This window comes from Pimephales promelas, chromosome 23 (assembly GCF_988280905.1).
Source record: "Pimephales promelas chromosome 23, fPimPro1.hap1.1, whole genome shotgun sequence".
Lineage (NCBI taxonomy): Eukaryota > Metazoa > Chordata > Actinopteri > Cypriniformes > Leuciscidae > Pimephales > Pimephales promelas.
This window is the reverse complement of record NC_142791.1, coordinates 8,779,038-8,800,375: the sequence shown is the minus strand read 5'-3', so window position 1 is coordinate 8,800,375 and position 21,338 is coordinate 8,779,038. Positions and strand designations below refer to the sequence as shown.

General features: G+C 39.8%; 1 protein-coding gene across 4 annotated transcripts in view; it reads left to right on the top strand.

The window, feature by feature from the left end:
* The window catches only part of kdm6bb (lysine (K)-specific demethylase 6B, b), a 29,292-nt gene that overhangs the window by 5,882 nt on the left and 2,072 nt on the right, over positions 1-21,338 (top strand). For 2 of the 4 annotated variants that reach the window (XM_039675638.2, XM_039675640.2), the window contains 19 exons: positions 10,234-10,316; positions 10,426-10,549; positions 10,672-10,752; positions 11,377-11,560; positions 11,667-11,870; positions 12,076-12,210; positions 12,440-12,796; positions 13,100-15,588; positions 16,594-16,720; positions 16,921-17,026; positions 17,800-18,005; positions 18,320-18,426; positions 18,527-18,595; positions 18,735-18,883; positions 19,562-19,676; positions 19,787-19,974; positions 20,086-20,227; positions 20,314-20,440; positions 20,530-20,700. In XM_039675638.2, the coding sequence (XP_039531572.2) occupies positions 10,431-10,549; positions 10,672-10,752; positions 11,377-11,560; positions 11,667-11,870; positions 12,076-12,210; positions 12,440-12,796; positions 13,100-15,588; positions 16,594-16,720; positions 16,921-17,026; positions 17,800-18,005; positions 18,320-18,426; positions 18,527-18,595; positions 18,735-18,883; positions 19,562-19,676; positions 19,787-19,974; positions 20,086-20,227; positions 20,314-20,440; positions 20,530-20,700 (5,076 nt within the window). In that variant the 5' untranslated portion in view covers positions 10,234-10,316; positions 10,426-10,430. Of the gene's footprint in view, positions 1-2,374; positions 2,601-2,689; positions 2,787-10,233; positions 10,317-10,425; positions 10,550-10,671; positions 10,753-11,376; positions 11,561-11,666; positions 11,871-12,075; positions 12,211-12,439; positions 12,797-13,099; positions 15,589-16,593; positions 16,721-16,920; positions 17,027-17,799; positions 18,006-18,319; positions 18,427-18,526; positions 18,596-18,734; positions 18,884-19,561; positions 19,677-19,786; positions 19,975-20,085; positions 20,228-20,313; positions 20,441-20,529; positions 20,701-21,338 lie in introns of those variants that run through there. The other 2 variants (XM_039675639.2, XM_039675641.2) reach the window with 2 other exon arrangements.

Here is a 21,338-nt window from a genome sequence, read left to right as displayed (position 1 = left end):
CTGAGATTGAGTCGCGCGACTGCTCGAGATATCTAGCATGCTAGATATTTTTCTGAGCTCGGCGACCTGTCTGCGAGGTGTCTGCGAGCTGTCTTTGATGCGTTGTTGGCTCTTTCACACTAACGGATTGGCGAGCGTTAATCGTCTGCTAATCGCCCGCGATTTGCACGCGATAACACCCTGACTTGTCGGCGACTCAACGATTTGCAAATCGGGCTTAAATCGGGCTTAAAATCACGTAGTGTGAACTAGGCTTAAGGCTTTATTTGTATAAACAAATCAAGTTTATTTGTATAGCGCTCTTCGCAATACATATTGTTTCAAACTTTACAGAAAATGCTTGTTTCATTGTTACAATTTATCAATCAGAGATGAATGTGTCAAAAGTCCATATGACTGTAATATGCATCTATAATACACATGTTGGTTTCTTAAAGTGATTTTCGACACACTTTGTATTGTTACAATGCCAGTGGTATGTAAATAAACAATGTTTACTTTTTCTCTGTGTTATGCGGCCAAGAAATTCACGTTTAAATGTCAGCAAAAGTCGAGCAATTGACATTTGACAGCTCCAGGGCTTTCGTGGAAACTACAGATTGTACTTCTGCATTTTTGTATCCCTGCTCAGGAACAGTCCGATTGACAGAGGGTTATTAACAAAACGGCTATTGTAAAATTGTATCGTACTTTGTCTACTCTTTAAACAGTATTATATAGAACATTATCGCAGCAGCTTGCTTACCTGTACACAGTTTTGGAAGATTGAACGGACCGCGGAACGGACAGAATGGTTTCTTTCAGCTTTTCACCTAAATTTCACCCTAAAACATTGTGTTTGTGGTCATCCAGTTTGAACTGTTCACTACAAACACACCACAGGTGATTCAGAATTTCCAATGCGGTGTTCTCTTCATATTTACGATTCATAGTATTTGCCAATGCCTACAACACGCAGGAGAAACCGGAAATAATTAATGTTTGCGAAACGTTGAATTCTTGCAACCGGAAACAATACAACACCATTATGAGAAGTTTTTTTTTTTTATTTGGAAGCATTTCCTAATAAAGCAAGGCAGTATTTGACTCTGCTCTGCGTGTGGCCATAGCAGACTGGTGGGAGTGGCCATGGACTGCAACATACCCAGTGCATTATGGGTGTTGAAGTTTTTTTACCTATTAAGGCAAAAGGGAAGAAAACAAGCCGTTTTCTGTTTTCTCTAGATCGGTAGCACCATTTTCCAAGTACCATGTATTGTGTTAAGCTAACAATTAAAGTGTCAGAGCGCAATTACAAGTCTTAATGATAATGACAATATAAGGGTATTATTACAATATTTGGATAACTTTTTGAAAGTTTTTCCTCTCGATCCGAAGTTGCCATCATCTGATATCTTTGCGACTGTCGCCGTCACCTGAAATCATTGCAAAGAATGGATCCAAACTTGAGCTGCCCAAACTGTGGCTCCTCCATGGTGGGACTCTCAAGGCAGAGACAGGGAAGCAAAATGAGAAGAATTAGCATGCTGTTTTTAGCAAAGCATTTTTGACCAAAGTTGGTCATGTGAATTTGGTACTATTTCCGCAGATATAATTGTAGTTTATGAGAAGCTTTTCTGCACCTGAAACAGGTAACATGTTCCGTAACTATGTTTCTTAGGTGAAAGAACACATTTTTTTTTGTAACATGGAAAATATGATTATAAAAAGACAACAGAATTTTAGATCAGTCTTTTATAGAGTCGTTTTTTTTTTTAAGATTCAAAATGACAGTATATTATTTCAAGCAGAACACGTGTTAGCTTCAGTGTTAATAATCCTTTGTTTGTGATTCCTTCCGATTGGACAGAGACTTAATATTTACTCTGCTGGGTTTGCGTGTGGTGCATGCTAGAGCAGGTAAGTCATCTAAACAACATGCCAATCCTCATACAGTATCTGAAGTCACTCAACGAATAGCAAAATAAACTGGGCAATGCAAACCAAACCAATGAATCTTATTAGTAGACTTGGAAATTTCTCAAGTACACATAATCTCCCTTCAGGAACTGCCGTGCTCTCCATTTTTGCATGTTTTTTTTTTCTCTCAGGTGAGATTGTTGTTTTGCGCTCAGAATGCCTCCTGTAATCTTAAACTGGTGTGCAATGAGCAGAGTTTATGATTGGTTGCCTTGGAAACACATACTGTACTCTTTAGCTGTAGAGAGAGAGAGAGAGAGAGAGAGAGAAGAAATGAGGATGAAGTGAAGGAGAGAGAGAGGTGATGGAGGGTGGGGGAGGGGTCGTAGAGGGAGAAGCAAAAAAAGGAAAAGAAATGAATGCAGACTGGCTGGTAGAAGGGGGTTGGGCTATTTTCTCTCAGCACCACTCTCTCTACCTCTTTCACTGTCTCGCCCTCTATTTCTCTCTCTCTCTTTTTCTGCTTTCTCGTATCATTCCTTTCCTCTCTTTGTCTACTGAAGGAGAAGGCAGGAGAGGAGGGTGCAAATGTAAGAGAAAGCGAGAGAGTGTTGTTGAGTGAGGAAACGGAAAATGGATCAGGCACACTCGCTTTTTTGACAATAGAAGCTCACTTCCTGTCTGTCACTGGTGTTTCGTGAGTAAGTCGTCTAACTCTTTTTGTGTGTGTGTGTGTGTGTGTGTGTGCTTGACAGAGCGTGTGCATGTTTTGTCAGAACTGTCATCCGGTGCTTTTAAAGGTAAAGGTTAAACATTTAAAGGGACATTATGCTCCAGCACTGGGCAAGCAGGAAGCAGTGTCCTTCTCTTCCTCTCTGACCTGCAAGGTAAGAACGCTTGTGTGTCTCAAGCGAGAAACACTCATCTCTCCTCTCCGAGCCATTTAAATACCGGCCCCAACCGGCTGACTTTCTCTGTCGTTGTGCTTCATGCGGTTTCTTTTCCTTTTCTTTGTGCAGTAATGTGACTGAATGTTTTGCAATAACTCCCATGCAAGTCTCCACAACTCAAATTGAATTGTTAAGTAAGCTGCAGAGGAGATCCTTCTGTACATAATGCAGTGTGTGTGTATGTGTGTTTGTGTGTGTGTAATATAATAGCATGCTGGTCTCTATTGAATACTCTTATACAGGAAGTATGGTTATTATAGCTGGCGATCAAGATCTCTGCCATTACAGCTCAGCACAGATCTAATAAAAGACACCGCCTCGGTGTGTTTGTGTCTGCAGTGAACTTTCTCAGACAACCTCCACACGAGCTGTATCACCCATAACTTTCTCTGTACGAGAGAGATTTCTTCGCTTTGTTATCTGCCAGAGAACACATGCACACATTACGTTACCCTCCTTCGGGCCCCATGGTCACCTGTCCTCGTCCCTATTGGCCCAATTCATTAGCAGCACCTGCAAATGAAGATGGAATGATCAGAGTGATAAGAGAAATAGAAACCAGAAAATTGGCATAAATACAGCTGTTGTTTTAATTGTAAAGGATTTGAGTTACTTTATAGGGTTATTTTGTCCAGAAATGAACTTTCTGCCATTAATTACCCTATGTCATTCCAAACCCATAAGACTTACGTTCATTTTTGGAAATCTGAGAGCTTACTGTATTCTCCATTGACAGCTACGCAACTACCCCTTTTACACTTAAAGGGACACTCCACCGTTTTTTTCATATTATTAAACTATGTTATTCCCTTAACTAAGACGAGTTGATGCATACCTCTCTCTCGTCTCTCAATCGCGAGACACTTTGATCGCACTTAAATAGCCCAGTTCATTCAATATGGGCCAAGCAGAGAAGCGACCAAACACCTCCACGTATTCCCTATTTAAATACAGTTACACGAGTAGTGTAACTCGACCAAGAATGGTGACACAAAATAAAACGTTGCACTTTTCTAAGCGTGTAAAGTGGATAACTGTAATGTATGGCGGAATACGATAGAGAGTTTAATATTACTACGCCGAGTCGAAGTGCTCCCAAGCACTTGCTATGGTATTCCGCCACATTTAATCTTAGCTTTTATTCACATAAACATTGATCAGTTGCGTAGCTATTAGCGGAGGGACCGATATCACTCAGATTTTATTTAAAAATATCTTAATTTGTGTTCCGGGTTAAGGGTTTGGAACGACATGAGGGTGAGTAAATACTGACAGAATGATAATTTTTGGGTGCACTAACCCTTTAAGATCTCTGAACAAATGTGCTTTAGTGAGTTTTACATTTAATGGGACAGTTCACATGTTAAAGTCTTCATTTTCTCACTTTGTTCAAACACAGACTGATTCTGTGTAACAAAATTTATTTTAGAAATAAAAATAATACAAATACATTATCTTGACATGGGGATGTTAAGCTCAGAAAGTGACACAAATAGTCATAAAAGTACTGTCATAAAATGTTATGTTTGTCTAGTACATCTTCTAAAGTCATAAATTAGCTTTGTATAACTGAAATTTCAGTTAATTTTCAATGAAATTCTCACGCCAGCTCCTAAATCTCATTTGTGCTTCGACATATTCAGATATGTCTCATGAAGACACAATTTATGTAAGTGACGTCAAAAACCATTGATTTGCCAAGAGTGCATGATATTTGAGAACAGTGAATAATAACTTCGATCTGTTTCTTTGAGTTTTGATCTGTTCTTCACACAAAACTATCATGTGGCTTCAGGAGAATTGTAATAGTGCACAAGTCATATGGAACACTTTATGATCTCGCTCGAATGTTATTTGCGCTTGTATTGGTACATGAAGACGCATCAAGCCAGTTTTGACATCAGTGGAGTCAATTGATTCTCTTTACAAAACTGTAATTCTTATTGCAACCAATTTTTGTCCATTATTCCTTTAATGGTCAGGGTTAAAGAGTGCCTTTAACCATGTGTGAGTAAGTAGACTTCTTGGAGAGTATGTGAGTTTGTCTTTTGTCTAAGGTATTTTCTATCAAATTAGTTTGTTCCTAGCTCTCCCTTGGTTAATTAAATCCGCCCCCAAATGTGTCCTGCCTGTTACAACACACATTCCACACACTCTTGATCTGATATAAGCCTCATGTGCGAAAGATGGTCTCTGTCTCTGTTTATTTAGAGTAATATGAGATATGTGTACATGTCAATATCTGCTTCTCAGATTGGATATCAACTCTTAAACCCACCAACTGTGACCCTAACAGCTGCAATAGCACATCGAGTTTTTAAAGACATGTCAGCATAAATGGCGCTTCTACCTAAGTGTGAAAGCTGACAATGTGAACGTGAGAATAGACACAGAGACAGAAATCCCATGAGAATTACTCGGAGAGAAAATGTGGCTGATCATTCGACAGCGAATAAAGAATCACGTTTGTGCGGTTACGACTAAGGTCCCACATCAGCGAGCATTGTCTGTTTTACGAGACAGTTGTCTCCACAACAAAGTCCCGCTTGAAACACGAAAATAAAAAGCTTCGTACTGTTTGTGATTTCGAAACTGGATGTCGTTTGCGTCTGAAACTGAAACTGATCAACAAAACCTCAAATATTCCTGCATGATCTGTGCCATTTTAGACAGTTGTCTATTTTTTGTCTGTAACACCATCTGCGCTTTGCTTTCAAAAAAGAGACACTCATCATATCCGATTCAGTTGTTTAAACGGGAAAACCCTCACAGCTCGGCCTAGCTGCTTTTGTTTACGTCTGCTGTGTGCGTGTTTTTTCCCCGCTGAATATCAAGTCCGAATTTCTCTCGTATATCAGTCAGTAACACAATCTCAAAGCTCCTGACAGCAGTGGCGCCCCTATCTTTTCCCTCCCCACTCTTCCTCTGTTTGTTTGATCCCTGCTGTTGTTCCCCTCTGCTCTCATGAGATATCTGTTTCAAATGGACAGTCACCGTGGATTATTTGTTTTCAACCAGATTCCTGGCTTTAGTTTTGTAAGGAATTTGAGTTATAGTGTTGAGGCTATAATAGATTTCAATGTGGATTCTAGACTGTCATACTTAAGGGGTCATATCATTACATTTTTCTTGAACTTTAAAAAAGAAAGAAATTCATTAAAATTAGGCATCCACTATGGCTCATATAATTTCAGATGTCAAATGTCATTCAATTTAAGATTATTCCGAAACAACAGAATCAGAAATCCATTTTGTTAAAGAGTAAAATGTGGGAAAGTCTGACCTTGCCAGACCTTGACTCTGCATATCCTTCCCAACATTTATGTTTAACAAGATCCATAAACATTTCCGATTTTATGGTTTATGTGGTTCATTTCAGTTTCAGTCACATTGTAATGTAGTCTCTTATTAAGAAGTAGTGCTAACTACATTATACCTGCTGTTAATCATTTCATATGTATAAAAGAGAGTTTACATAGTATTCTTAAAGGCACAGTAGCAAAAAATGGCCCACTGAAGAGACAATTCACCAAACATACACAGTTATGAGAGTTTTCGTGCAGAATTTAACCTCATAAGTATGCCTCAGAGAGAAAAAAAATATCATGTGATCCCTGTAGAACTGCGTAAAAGCAGAATTACTGCGGCTACCGATACGGACTCGATTAAATTAATGAGAGCAAGATATGGAAGGAAAAGAAACAGTGCTGGAAACAGCTGCCTTAGGTCCATTATTTTCTAATGTAATCTCTCCTTAATCTAAGTGCATGTGTGTGAAGCTGGAGAGGCTCATGAAAGCTTATAGTAAGAGGAAGATTCGTGAGGAGAAGCTCTTCTGATGATTCTCAACTGTCTGCCTGAATCGCCCCTCATTTGAATGTAATGCAAAGAAGCTGTACTCATCCATCTGTGTGATACAATGAGGCCTGATAATCTCAATCCACTTAAAAACATGAAGGGAGACACATTTTCGTTTGTAAAAGTGAGATATTTTTCAGCAGTGTGTGTGTGTATGAGGTCACAACCACAACTGCACAACAGGGTCACGTTTTTACAGGAAGTCAGAACCACTTCCTTTCCAACGGAACAGTTTGCTGAGTTTCTATGGCTACCTACTGAAGCGTTTCATAAAAACGTTAGCATACACAACCCACTCGTGCACGTCAGTCTTGCATCATTGTGTTTTCCTTGCTGGTGGAGGTACTGTGAGAGGTGAACTGAACAGGTGTGATATATATACCTTGATAGGCTTGTGTAATCTGATACAACTCTACCTGTTTGACATTGCATTGTTGATCTGCTTTGAAATTTGATTACAATGGAATAGGACGCTTACATGAGTGTTGGCAGAACAAAGGAAATTTGTATTGCTCAGAGGTGCTCTTTCATAGCTCTTCGTTGAAGCATCACCTTTGATGTTTCTTCTAAATAGCCTTATGACAAATAAAAATTGAAATAAATGAGAAAATAGTTGGCTATAATAGCTATAGAATGCATGAGGATTGAATAGCTGAGATAATTTGATCCAAGGAGATTGATGAGAAGTGTTTGGGTTTCTATTAAAACATTTTTACGGTTTCCGAATTTTATTTAAAGTTGCGATGAAATGGTGGTAACGACAGATCTTTTCTTCCATATTGAAGTACATCCAAGTGAAAAAAAATTACGGGGAAGGGACTTGGTTGAATTCATCAGAACAGTTCGCTGGGTTTCTATGGCAACCTAGATTAGCATTAGCATTTCATATTGCTGCAGATGCAAGATAGTACTTGTTCCAGCGTTGCAGGTTTTATCTTAGCATTGTTACTGATTGTACGGAGCCAGATCTGAATGCAATGTCAATTGTCTGTCGTTTCACTGGAATTTTGAGTTATGACATTTAATTAAACAATGGTTGAATCATTCACAATATCAATATTATGGATTTAAAATACATTTTTATGTCAAAAATATCTAGTATCACAAAGACAATTTGTGAATAAAGCATTTGTCACGTGACGTTGATGCAGTCACATGACTTTTATGATGCACATCTAAGAATTTATTCAGTAAACGTGTTTCCATCGTAGTTTATGCGCACATTTTCTTTCGTCAATTGAGCGTGTTTTTATGCACAATTTGGAAATAATATTCACAACCTCGTAGTGTTTTATGCAATATTACAAAATTGGCATAAAATGATTTGGATTGAAATGCCTATTGTTTAGATCTCTTCTGAAATTTCAGAGGAGACACATGTGACATTTCTTGGCAAAAATGTCTCCATGTGTTACCAATTTAATTGGTTTGCTGTTTATGGAAAACAAGAGCTCTCAATATAAAAGATGTTGTTTGTGTTTTATGTCCTACGGCAATGTTGTGTATGTGTTGGAAAGAAGCATGCAAATGTTTACCATGCATTATATATCAATCAAATGTGTCAAAGTGCAAGCGTGTTTTTATTAGGTGTATTAAATGTGCTATTATAAGTGCAACGTCCTTTAGCCAACACAAATAGCCCGCGGTTGCTCTGTCCTGATCTGAACCAGAATGCTCAGCTGTAGTTATACAGTATGAGAGTTGACCTATTCACATACCAGAAAGAACACAAATCCCCTCCTTTAACCTCTTATGTTCTTTCCTATGGTATAGGACAGTTGGTGTGGGTGGAGTGGAACATGGGGGGCAGAGATAAAACGAAAAGGAGCCTGTGGATTGCTGCAGATGCTTGAGGTTGAACTTGTTCCAGCTTTGCGTGTTTGATCTGTTGCCTTGGTCAAGTCTAGAGGAAGCGTTAGTCAGGTGGTAACAAATCTTCAGAGATATGTTAGGTGTGGGTGTTGTGAAGATCAGAATTACATTTTTTCAGTTAAGGACGGACATTGTGTTGCATTGTGTTGTGCATGCAACACATTATGCATGGTAGCCACTAGCATAGTATTGAGTTAGCATACTTGTGTGCTACCAGAGAGCCATGTTGTTTTTTCACTCAGGAAACTGATATTGACCATCATTTACAAGAGCACATCCTGAAGATTTCCTTTCTACTCCCCCACCCCCGCTTTCCGTCTGTCTTTATGTTTCTAGCTTCCTGTGGACTGTACTAAGGCAAGCATCACTATTACTATTGCTCACACTGAGGGTCTGTTCATAACCCTAAACCCTAATCATTATAATTAAACCAGTAACTTGTCCCAGTCCCACATTGTTTGTGCTACAAGTTGTTCTTTCATTTAGGCCAGAGAAGAGTTGGTCCCCCTTCAACTGAGGCCCCGTTTACACAAAGGGAAAACGCAGATATTTCCCCGCGGATTAGCCTCTCGTTTACACGAAAACCCCGTATTTATCACAGAAAACGATTATTTCTAAAAACTCTGGCCAAAGTGGAGATTTCTGAAAATGTTGTGTCGTATGAACTGGGAGAAACTGCGTTTTAGGTTCTCTCTTGTCAATTCTGAGGATTCTGATTGGCTTGCATGGCTTTATCCTTAACCCCTACACTGCCGCCAATAGGTTTGGCATAGTTATGATGGCGCTCGACGGCGTATTTATGCGGGTGTGTGAACGATGTTATATTTGAAAACGGAGAGGGGGAAAATATTCGTTTTGCTAAATACCCGGCTTTGTGTAACTGGTTTCTCCTTTTTCATTTTATTTTCCATTTGTAACCTGATGGAGTTTGGGTTATTTGCCACTTTCGCCTTTGGCTTGCTGAGTTGGGGTTAAAAGACACTTGACATATTTGTTAATTATGTTAAATTTGACTGTACTGACACCAACGGATGTGAACAAAACTTGAACTTAATTGAGCTGAATAATGGCACTGTTGTCTTCTGTAGAGCTGCTTTATAGCTGAGTTAAGTTTTCACAATTGATGAATTTTGTAACATTGACACTGCCATTGAAATCTGCATGGGACTGACTCGAGCTGAATAATGACACCATTGCCTTCTTTTGAGGCTCTTATAGCTGAACTGAACTCATAATTGAACTTTACACCGTTATTGAACTGAACTGAATCAACACTAAACTTACTTGATCTGAATAATTATACTTTTTGTCTTTAACCGAATTAGAATTTGTCTCATATTTAATGAAGTTCTGTATTGTAATTGATCTGTATTGTATAAATGAAGTGACTAGACGAGAGCAATACCTGTTGGACAATAAAACAGGCGAAAAATCAAATAGATTTAGGCCTACATTAAATGACGACTCGATTCATAGGGATGATAATATCAATAGAGACTTGAAGGTTGCGAGTTTTGCATGGAACATCACCACTAATTTTCCTAAAAAATGTAGAAGATTACAAAAAACAAGTCATTACGCTTATCATGTTAAATTATGAAAGGATGCTTTCAGTTTTATTCATCCTTGTTATTTTATTGTCTTTTTCATGCAGAAAAGCTTGAATTGAACACGAGGGAAGGTGTAGTGATCTCTGTTGAGATCTGCAGTGGAGGCTTTCTCAGACTCTTCAGTGTGGTGAGTATTCACAGGACGCTTTCTTTTCTCCGCAACAAGTTACAGCACAAGTGAACAACTATAGTAATTGCTTTTGTATGTGTGTGTGTGTGTGTTTGTCTTGCCTCAGGCTGAATGTATCACATAGCAGACCAGTATTCTGGACGTAACTCATGGGACTCCTTCCCCTCTTCTGGGCCGAATCGAGCACCATGGGCCCCAGGCAGCAACCGGCACTGGGCTCCTCCATCCAGGTCTTCTATCCACCACATACATTTAAAAGCAAAACATCTGTTTTATGTATATCCTACATTTTTTTTTTTTTACTCAGAGAGGAGGATTACAGTTTTTAAATCCTGAGTTCTTCTATTTTCAGGTGCAGCGGAGGGATCTATCAATCCCCGTCCCAAAACTACACAGCAGGAAGAAACTACCCAAACAAACCTTATAACAACAGGTCAATCCTTTTTTCTGCTATAATAATACTGAGTTGTAAGCCAGTATGTTCAGCACTGATAATAGTCAACATGGTCAATGCTCTTCTGAAACTGCACTTGGCACTTGTACAGATGTATTTTTGTATAGTGTATATATATATATATATATATAGTATATCATGTGTATATATACAGTATATATATAGTTGTTTGATGTATTTTTGTATTATTATATTATATATATATCATCTGTGCATATATATATATTTAAAAATAATAATACAAAAATACATCAAACCACTGTTCAAGTGCCAAGCACTGCAGTTTCAGAAGAGAATTGACCGTGCTGACTATTATAAATGCTGAACATACTGGTTCATATAAACATAAAATTTTATATATATGTTCATATATATATATATATATATATATATAATTTTATTTTATAATAAAATTTTAACTAAATTATTATTACATATACGTTTTAATTGAATATTTGTAAAATAAATATTTTGGATTTTCAAAATACCGTGATTTGACGCACTAATCTTATATTCTAAATAGTACAGATAATATGCAAATGTTTGTTTTGAGACACTGCTTTGTGACCCTCATGGTTCATATTCCTCTTCATTCATGGACAGACCTCCAGGTTTTAGCAGGGACAGACCCAGAGACAGAGGCATCGGAAAGGAGCAGAGGGTTCCGAGGGGCTGTGGACCAACACAGAACCAGCACCACAACCCAGAACGTTCCACCCTAAATTACAACTCAGGGTGTGGAGGACACTTCTCTAGCAGCAACAATCACGGCAGCCAGCCACACAGGGTGAGGGGCTTTCATTGAAATATATAAAGTTTCAGTGCTGTCAGAGATGAGCAAAACACAAAATAACTTAATTTCCTGTCTGACTTGATGATATTTCCTGTCTTAGTATGGAGGTCCGCACCAGCAGCAGCGTTCCACTGGGCGCCCCCCACAGACCCAGGGAGAGAAGTGGACTCAGTCTAGGACTTTCCATGGGCCCTCTCTCAAACGTCAAGCACCTCCTCACAATATGTCACCAACTCTCCGTGACTCATCCCCTTTACGAGAGGACGGTCCCAGCAAGAGGAGTAGAAGCATCAGCTCGCACCAGGTCAGTCATGTTCTTTTTAATGTTCATAGACAACTATTTTTTACATTTACAATTTTGAATTTCTTAAGGTTTATGTTAGTTTTTGGTATAAAAAAAACCTTTTGGTTAAAACACTGTAAAGGGGCAGTAGTCTTTAACCATCATCTGCTAGTCGGAATGAGAACATCCTTAAGATGTAATGCTTCATCCCTGATAAATTCTGCAGAATTTCCACCCGAGAGATAAATATTTCATCAACCGCCCTCCTCCATCTCATCCACCTCGGTCCTGGAGCCCATCATACAAAAGCTCAATGTCCTGGAGCCTGTCTGAGAAGAGGTCTTCCCCCTCTCGTTCTCAGGTAGACTAGTGGTCTCGGCTGTGCTTTTTGTGTAGTAGATTTTCTCTATATACCTGGAAGACAGCAGCTGTTTTAGGAAGGTTTATAGCACTATATCCACACATGTGAATTAAGACTGTCAATTTAACCCATTAACAGCCCTAATCACAGATTCATTACTTTAAATGTATAATTTACAATTATATACTTTGTTCTGCTCCTGATCGTCATTCTTTCTTTTATTTAAAAGGAGTCCAGTCATTCTGTCATGAGAGATCACATCTACAGACCATATTCCTTTTCATCACAACCCAACATTGCCCTAAACCAGGGGCCCCACAACAAGAAACCCACCAAACAGGGGCCATCCTATCATCTGGTCCAAGATCATCCAGGCCCTTATCCCCGTGGGTCCAAAGGGGGCTGGGATTGCCCATCACCAGCAAACCTCACCAGTGTGCCTTACAATCAGCAGCACCAGCTCCCTCCACCACAGAGGCACACTGGCCCCTCCAGCAGCCCAGTCACCTCAGTACCTCAGCCGAGATTCAACACAGCACAGCCTGGCTGGAAAACACAGAGCCGCTCGGGAAAACACGGCAACAGTGTAAGTAAACTAAGGAAGAATTTCCATTCCTGTGACAACTATTCCTTTCAATGTTTTGGCCCGTTTTCAAAGTCTCAATCTGTGGGTGTGTTGTCTGAGGCTGAGACTGTCTAAGTGGGCGTTCTTCGCCTGAAAGATGTTCTATCAATAGTCAAAAGTCTAGCAGTGTGAGTCAACCAAGTCCATATAAATTAACAGTAAAAGCAGAGAAAATTAAATTTCAAAAAGCAAATCATGTATATTAAGGTGCTCTTTCATGTAAGTTTAGACTTGTGACATGTTTGGGCATTTGTTTCTCTACAGGAGATGGGGCGTACCACCTCTAGCCTGGAATCCCAAAAGTCTGAGGGTGTGGACAAAAAACGTCCAAGTGCATCCAAGCACATAAGCCGCCAACGGAGTCCCATTCAGCCGCACTGCAGTGCTGAGGGTAGAGTCAGAGATTGCACAGAATGGAGGAACCCAGAGACTGGGTTAAGGAAACATGATCAGAGAGACTCAGATTCTCCTTCTGAGGCCACCACTCAAACCTCAGACAGAGGTCTGAGGGCACAGAAGTCAGATATGAAGAAGAGCAGACACTCGAAACACCAGGCTGAATTCAAATCCACTCACAAGAGCTCCCTCAGCAAGCTGGACTCTGAACTATTGAAACACATTCAGGCCAAGAGGAGGCACAAAGAGCGTTTAAAGAGGAAGGAGAGAAAGGAAGAAGGAGAGCTGTTGGACACAAAGGAAAGGATAGAGAAAAAACTGGAGGACAGGAAAAAGAAAAAGATGAGGGAAGGAAGGAAAGGGCATGATAAGAAAAACATACATCAAAATGGGAGGAAGTTGGGACAGATGAAAAGAAGAGCAAAAGAGGAGAGAAAACAAGGAATGCATAAAGACAGGAAGAGTGAGATGCCCACTTCGAAGTCAGCATCTCCCAATTTAGGAACATTGTACCCCATTGATTCTGGACCTCTCCTGGATGACCTACTGTCTGAGCCACTTCATCTCAGTCACAGAGAGGAAGAGTTCTCTCAAAATACCTCAGGGTTTATCCCACCCTGTAAATCTCATGTCAATAATAACCATTGTCCTCCATGCCAGTCAACCAACAAATCCAATACTAAAGCCTTAGAGGTTGACAACCAATCAGACTCTTCCGAGCCTGACCATGTAGACACTAGCGATGATGAAAGTATAGAGACCCAAGATGCTGGTGGGTACAAACCTACTCATCCTGATAAGCAGGTTTGCAAAGAAGAACCCATTGGAAACAAGGAGGGTGTCCCAGGGTTGCATAGTGCCCCAGACCTTCTCCCGGCTCACTGCACCTATAGCGAGGAGCTCCTTAGGTTGGACCCACCAACAAGCCCACCTGTTCTGAGCTGGCAGGGCTCTCCAGTGTCGGACTTGAGTGATGATGAAGGAGGGAAAGAGGAAGATATGATTGGAGTACTGAGGAGGCCAGTGCTACAACCTAGTCCAACACACTCATCTCCACTTAGAGACTCAGTGGAGATCAGCACTGGAGTTGACTATTGCCACAGGGATTTGGCCAAATTGTATGGCATTTCTGAATCCTCTAAATCCATGGACACGGAGGAAGAGGATGAAGAAAAGAGAGAAGGAGAGCAGAAAGAAAATAGTCCTAATGCATTAAGCAGCCCTGAGCCCAACAAACCGCACTTGCACCAAATGGACACGTTCAAGTCAACAACCTCAGCAATGGGCAGCCATAGATACACTTACAGGGGTGGACCATTTGGTCGGCCTCCCCCAGGTTCTTTAGTTGGGGTGAAATACTCATCATCTCTGTCCTTGGGTCCCGAGATCCACCCTCCAGACCAGCATAGTGCACCTGCCACATCTCCAACAACAGATATCCCAGATCAGGTCAAACCACCACAGATACAGCCCACAGAGAAGGATAAAGAGAGTCAACCGGAGGAAGAAAGAGTGGAAAATGAAGCTAAAGTGGAAGAAATTGCTGGAGAAAAAGAGGAAACTAAGGTGCAGAAGATGTATGAACAAACAGAGACCAAAGTAGATGAATCAGACAAAGACCCAACCTGCACATCCCTGGAGGAGAAGGAACCTCTGATGTCTCATGCCACCCTGCAGGCAAAACTAGTTCACAGCTGTGAGCTACTACTCACTCAGAACTCGAGGCCCGTGTCAAAGGCCATGAAAGACAGCAGCCCCATTTCTACCGAGAGAGAAAATGAACGAGACAGGGTCAGACACAAAGATCAAGTGAGGTCTCAAAGAAAAGTTAAGAGCATGAAAGGAGAAAATCGTGAAAAGAGTGAGGGAGGAGAGACTAAAAAGGAAACAGTGAAGAAAGGGATAGCGATAAAGGATTCCTGCTCTAAAGGTTCATATGAGCAACTAATGGAAATCAGGACCAAACAGGTTGTCCCAGAAAACCAACAAATTGACATGAAAGATGGAGAATCAGAACTCAAAGAAGTCAAGAGAGAAAAAGAGACAGATGTTAAAAAAGGGACTGTGAAAAAAGACACAGTTAAGGTTGATACATCCTCCACAGCATCTGCCAGAACCAGCACACAAACCTCTGTTACTGTGACTCTCTCCGACAGGCCTCCAATTCTAAGCCGGGTCAATCTCCTAAATCTGCAAGAGTTGTCTAAAATTCCATTAAAAGAACTGACGATCCGTTTGGTCAAGGTTGAGAGCGGAAGTCGGCAGACTTTTATCGCCTCAGAGATCGAGCAGAAGAGCATGCCACTCAATGACATCAACATCAATAATAACGCAGATGAGGTCATTCGAGCCTGCAAGTGAGTTCACATTTGACGTTTTAGACCACAAATGATTCTGGTTGTAAGCATTGGTGCTTGCTAAGGCTAAATGGCTAAATGTCACTTACTGGTGGAAGGGACACTAGCCATGTCTAAGAACCAGAACATAATAGGCTGTTTTGATTTGGGCCAGTAATCAACCACCAAGCAAAAACTCAAAATACTTTAGCAAAGCTTACCAATGTGCTAAAAGCCATTCAGAACACTTATGCCTGTGTTATAATTTCCGCGTGCGCAGTTGCGCGAGGGTCCGCTAGGGTCCGCGTGACGTAAAAATTGTCATCGGAGGGTTTGTCCGGAGGTTCCTTGCGGACGTCCGTGTGCCTCCCATATTTTGTGACCGCGTGGTCAAAGTACGCGCGCCCACTACTAGATTAAAACCGCGAAAGCGCGGGGGGTAAAAAATGGACGTTGATTTCGAAGAGAGGCTGTGCGAAGAAGTCTGTCGCTACCTGTACCTCGACAACCCATCATTAAAGGATCATAAACAGCCAGATGTGCAATAATTCCTGGAGGGAAATTAGTGAGAGTTTAGGCAAAGTATGTGTCGGCAGAAGTAGAAATATATTAGGGACCAGTTTGTCAAGGCCTATGTTTTACAGTCTATGGTCAAGGCAAAGAAAAAAGCTTGAAAAAAGCATGTCTTTGCTACTGTCCCAGCCGATCTACTGCACATGTGTGGAACGCGTTCACTGAGCAGACCTCAGCAGACAGTATAAACACAAGTAGTCCGTGTCCACGCTGTCCGCAGCTGTTTTTGTACGCGCCCAAACTGGAGTATAACTGAGCCTTTAGCAGGCACACATCACTACCCTTGCAAAATTCACAACATACTACCACCATAAAACGAATCTAATTGTTATTATTATTATGACTTTGATGGGTAATATAAATCATGTCTCTTACTTTAGTTTTTCTCTGTTCTTTCTTACTACTTTACTGAATTTACACATAGCCTACACCTACTGTCTTTTTCTTTGACAGAGGGGCAAATGTCAACAATAAGTTTCGTGAGTCATACCTGCTCCCAGCGTTTTCAGTGAAGCCTATCCTGTCCAGTGAGACTCCTATTCCCAGAGAGAAACTGAACCCTCCAACCCCAAGCATTTACGTGAGTTCAGGCCAATCAGTTTTATTGATGTAATTTCTCAATAATATGCTCTGTCAGACATAAGTTTATATGGATGTATTAGAGCTCTACATGAGGGAAAAAAAGGCAAGATTGTTGTATCAATCAACTATTTAAGCTGTCTGTTTGATTGTGTCACGGTGTGCTATTCTTACTTTGTGTGTATGTTTTTGTAATTTTAGCTGGAGAGTAAAAGGGACGCTTTCTCTCCCGTGCTGCTGCAGTTCTGCACAGACCCTAAAAATGCTGTGACTGTCATCAGAGGACTGGCTGGATCCCTCCGTCTCAGTGAGAAAACAATCTCTCAAACACACACACTCGTTTACAGACCAAAGTCAGAAGAAAACAGGAAGTACTTTAAGAGACAGTAACTGTTGTAAAGGCAACACTCCACGTGCGTTGTCAAAATGCCCAACAGAGGGGCGGAGTGAGCAAAGCTCATTATCATTTAAAGGCATATGCACAATACTAATGAGAATTTTTAATTGAAGTATATTACAAACTTTTCATTTAGACCCTAAATAATCAAATTAACTTGTATGAATATGTATTTTGCAATATTCATATGAACTTGCATTATATGACCCTTTTAAGCCGCCATGCTTCATACCACAGTAATGTTAATAAAATGTAATTACATTAGCTCATCCATGAACAAGATTTCTGCCTGGGTCTCATCGGATTGCTTTCCATCGGCTGTAGAGGTGAAGATTGCAACTGCCACTAACGGTGTCATCAAGCTACGCCTTTGTTTTAAATAAGCAACCTCTATAGTGGCCAAACTTACATACAGTGCCTCTAATACAATCATTCAGCAAGAACGCATTAAATTGATCAAAAACTACATTATTTTCTTTTATTATTATTATTATTATTATACTCTTATTGACCCCAAACTTTTGAACAGTAGTGGATGTACACACTTATCAATCATTGGATATTGTGTATTTTTTTATCAGGACCTAATTGTTGGACCTAAAATGCACATTTAATTTATGATGAAATTCGAATTGGAATCTTTTAGAATTTTTCTGACCATGACTTTCTTGTCTTTCTGGTAGACCTGGGTCTGTTCTCCACCAAATCCCTAGTTGAGGCCAACTCCGAGCATGCAGTGGAGGTGAGGACTCAGGTGCAGCAGCCGGCGGACGAGAACTGGAACCATTCAGGATCCGCTCAGACCTGGCCCTGCGAAAGTAGCAGATCTCATACAACCATTGCTAAATATGCACAGTACCAAGCATCCAGTTTCCAGGAGAGCTTACAGGTAGGCAGTTACCCAGACCGCTTTAGCGATATCAGAAGCGAGACAGTCTAGACGGGAAAGCACCGTGGTTATGGCAAAACGGTGTGCATCACCCCGAAAAGTCATATTCTATGAAATGACTAATGTTTGCGTGTAGTTTCCCTTCTCCTTCCCTTAGAGGAAGGTTATTGCAGTTTGATGATGCTGAATGTCCAGGCAATCGCCTGGAGGTATTAGGTACCCACAGCCACAACCGCTATAATGACACAGGCACACACCCCCCCACTCAAAACAAACTAATTTAAGATGAAAGTAACACTCTTTTTTATTTTTAGGAAGAGAAAGACAGTGAAGATGAGGATGAGGAAGACAAATCGGAAAACAAAAACGTGACAAAATCCAACTTACAAGCCAACATTGGGTCTTCTATCCCCACAGCCAGGTAAAAGGTTAAACTATCACTTAGCAATGCATAGATTGGCATTACTTGTATTATTTATTTTTATGATGCGCTGTCTCTTAAAATGATATTTTTTTAATAGCTCAGAGCAGAAGACCGTTGGAAAAATCATCAAATTTGGGACCAACATTGACTTATCTGATCCAAAACGGTGAGAGAAGTTCACTTTGATATTACTGGTACATTAGTTGACAATTGTCCATTAAATAAAGTTGGACAGATTTTCTTTTTATGAGAGCCATTATTTCTTGCTTTGGTGTGAATAAAGGATTGTGGGAACTTGTCTTCAGGTGGAAGCCGCAGCTGCAGGAGCTGTTGAAGTTGCCTGCGTTCATGCGAGTGTCGTCCAGCACCAACATGCTGAGTCATGTTGGTCACACTATACTGGGTATGAACACAGTCCAGCTTTATATGAAGGTCCCTGGCAGCCGCACACCAGGTCAGTGTACGCACACATGATGTGTTCATGAGACTTCTCTAAAACCCCCTTAACTTGTTTAGAAATAGGACATTATTAAAGGGATAGTTCGCCCAAAAAGAATGTCAGTAACCAAACAGTTGATTGGACCCCATTTACTTCAGTTGTATTTTTTCCACCATACTATGCAAGTCAATGGGGACCATCAATTGTTTGGCTACCCATATTCTTCAAAATATAACTTTTGTGTTCAGCAGAAGAAATAAATTCATACAGGTTTAGGTGAGTAAATGATGACAGAATTTTTGAGTGACTTATCCCTTCAAAATGTATTTATCAGGTTGTTTTCCTGGTGAAGTTGTTTTGTCAAGTTTAACTGTTTTTCAGACGTTTGGTCTTGTTGAGAATAAAAAAAACCTTCTCAAACTCTCCCAAACACACACAATAGTTTCATAGATAAATATTTACATATAAAGAGTGCAGTGATTTTTCATTATTATTCAAAATATGACTTGCAATAGTATAGTATAGTATAGTATTGTATTGTATTGTATTGTATTGTATTGTATAGTATAGTATAGTATAGTATAGTATAGTATAGTATAGTATTGTATTGTATTGTATTGTATTGTATAGTATTGTATAAAATAAAACAGAACAACCTTTTGTAAAAAATGAAATTCTGATTTCTCTCTATAGGACATCAGGAAAATAATAACTTCTCTTCAGTGAACATCAATATTGGCCCTGGAGACTGTGAGTGGTTCGCTGTTCATGAACACTACTGGAAAGCCATCAGTGACTTCTGTGAAAAGTAAGTTTTGCATCACACACACATTATTTCAGATTTTTTATGGCTTAGTATGACATTTTAGATGAGAAATACATTAAAATATAAAGCAATGTGTCTCTTCTGTGTGTTAGGCATGGCGTGGATTATCTGACGGGCTCATGGTGGCCAGTTCTGGAGGACCTGTACCGTTCAAACATCCCTGTGTACCGCTTCATTCAGAGACCAGGTGACCTTGTGTGGATCAACGCTGGCACTGTGCATTGGGTCCAGGCCGTGGGGTGGTGCAACAACATCGCCTGGAACGTGGGCCCTTTAAATGGTGAGTCAGTAGGTGGCGCCAAAGGCATTTGTTAAGCATTTACTGTAAATATATTAGACACATGCTTCATATTAGGACTTTGTTTTCATTATATGCCCTTTGTCTTCCCAGCCTATCAATACCAGCTGGCTCTTGAGCGCTTTGAATGGAACGAGATCAAGAAAGTCAAATCGATCGTCCCTATGATCCACGTGTCCTGGAATGTTGCCCGCACAATCAAGGTCACAGACCCAAACACATTCAAGATGATCAAGTGAGTGCGGTGTTGACATTTTTATATCGGTGAGACCTGCTTGAAATGATTTTATAGTTCCACCTCCGTCTTGTTTTCTCTTTTAGACATTGTCTCCTCCAGTCCATCAAACACATTCAGATTTTGAGGGACCAGCTGGTGTCTATAGGGAAGAAGATCTCCTATCAGAGCAGAGTGAAGGATGAGCCGGCATATTACTGCAACGAGTGTGATGTGAGGACCACAAGACACAATGAGGGGAAATAATATCCTGTCATGATGCATTGAATTTTCTTAATGTGTCTGTATGCATGTGTGCACAGGTGGAGGTGTTTAACCTGCTGTTTGTGACCAGTGAGAACAGCAGTAGGAAGACGTATGTGGTTCACTGTGAGGACTGCGCCCGGGAGAGGAGCCCCAATCTGACCGGGGTGGTGGTGCTGGAGCAGTACCGCGTTGATGAGCTGATGAACACATATGATAGCTTCATCCTGGTAAGACAAACACAACAATACACGTGTAATATATAAATATTATATATATATTTTTTTATATATATATATATATATTTATTTACTTGATTTATTTTTTTTAAATACGCTTCATTTTCATTATGCTAAATATAATTTATAATTATTTTTAATATTTTTGTAACATATGACATGGACATTTTAAATAAAGTATCAATATATTATTTTTAATTATTTATTTATTTTTTAAAATATTTATTTTCAGTACTAAAAAGAGATTTACAATGTTTTTCTTTTGTTTGTTTGTTGTTGTTTTTTTAATTGACATAGACATGTTTATAATGAAATTAAAAAATCATTATATATTATTTTATTTAAAAAGAGGCATCATTTTCATGATGAAAAATATAATTTAGTATTTTTGGGTGTGACCTGGTCCAAATGTGACCTGGACATGCTTAAATAAAAATAATTTAAAAAAAATATTAAAGGCTTTATTTTCATTATGCAAAATAGAATTTATGTTTGTGAAATGTGAACCTGACATGTTTAACCCTCTGGGTACTAAGCCCTTTTTGGTATGTTTTTTTTTTCTATTTTTACATTTGGGCTTATAAACTATGGAGATGGAACACTATGTTTGGTATCTATGGATTCAGAAG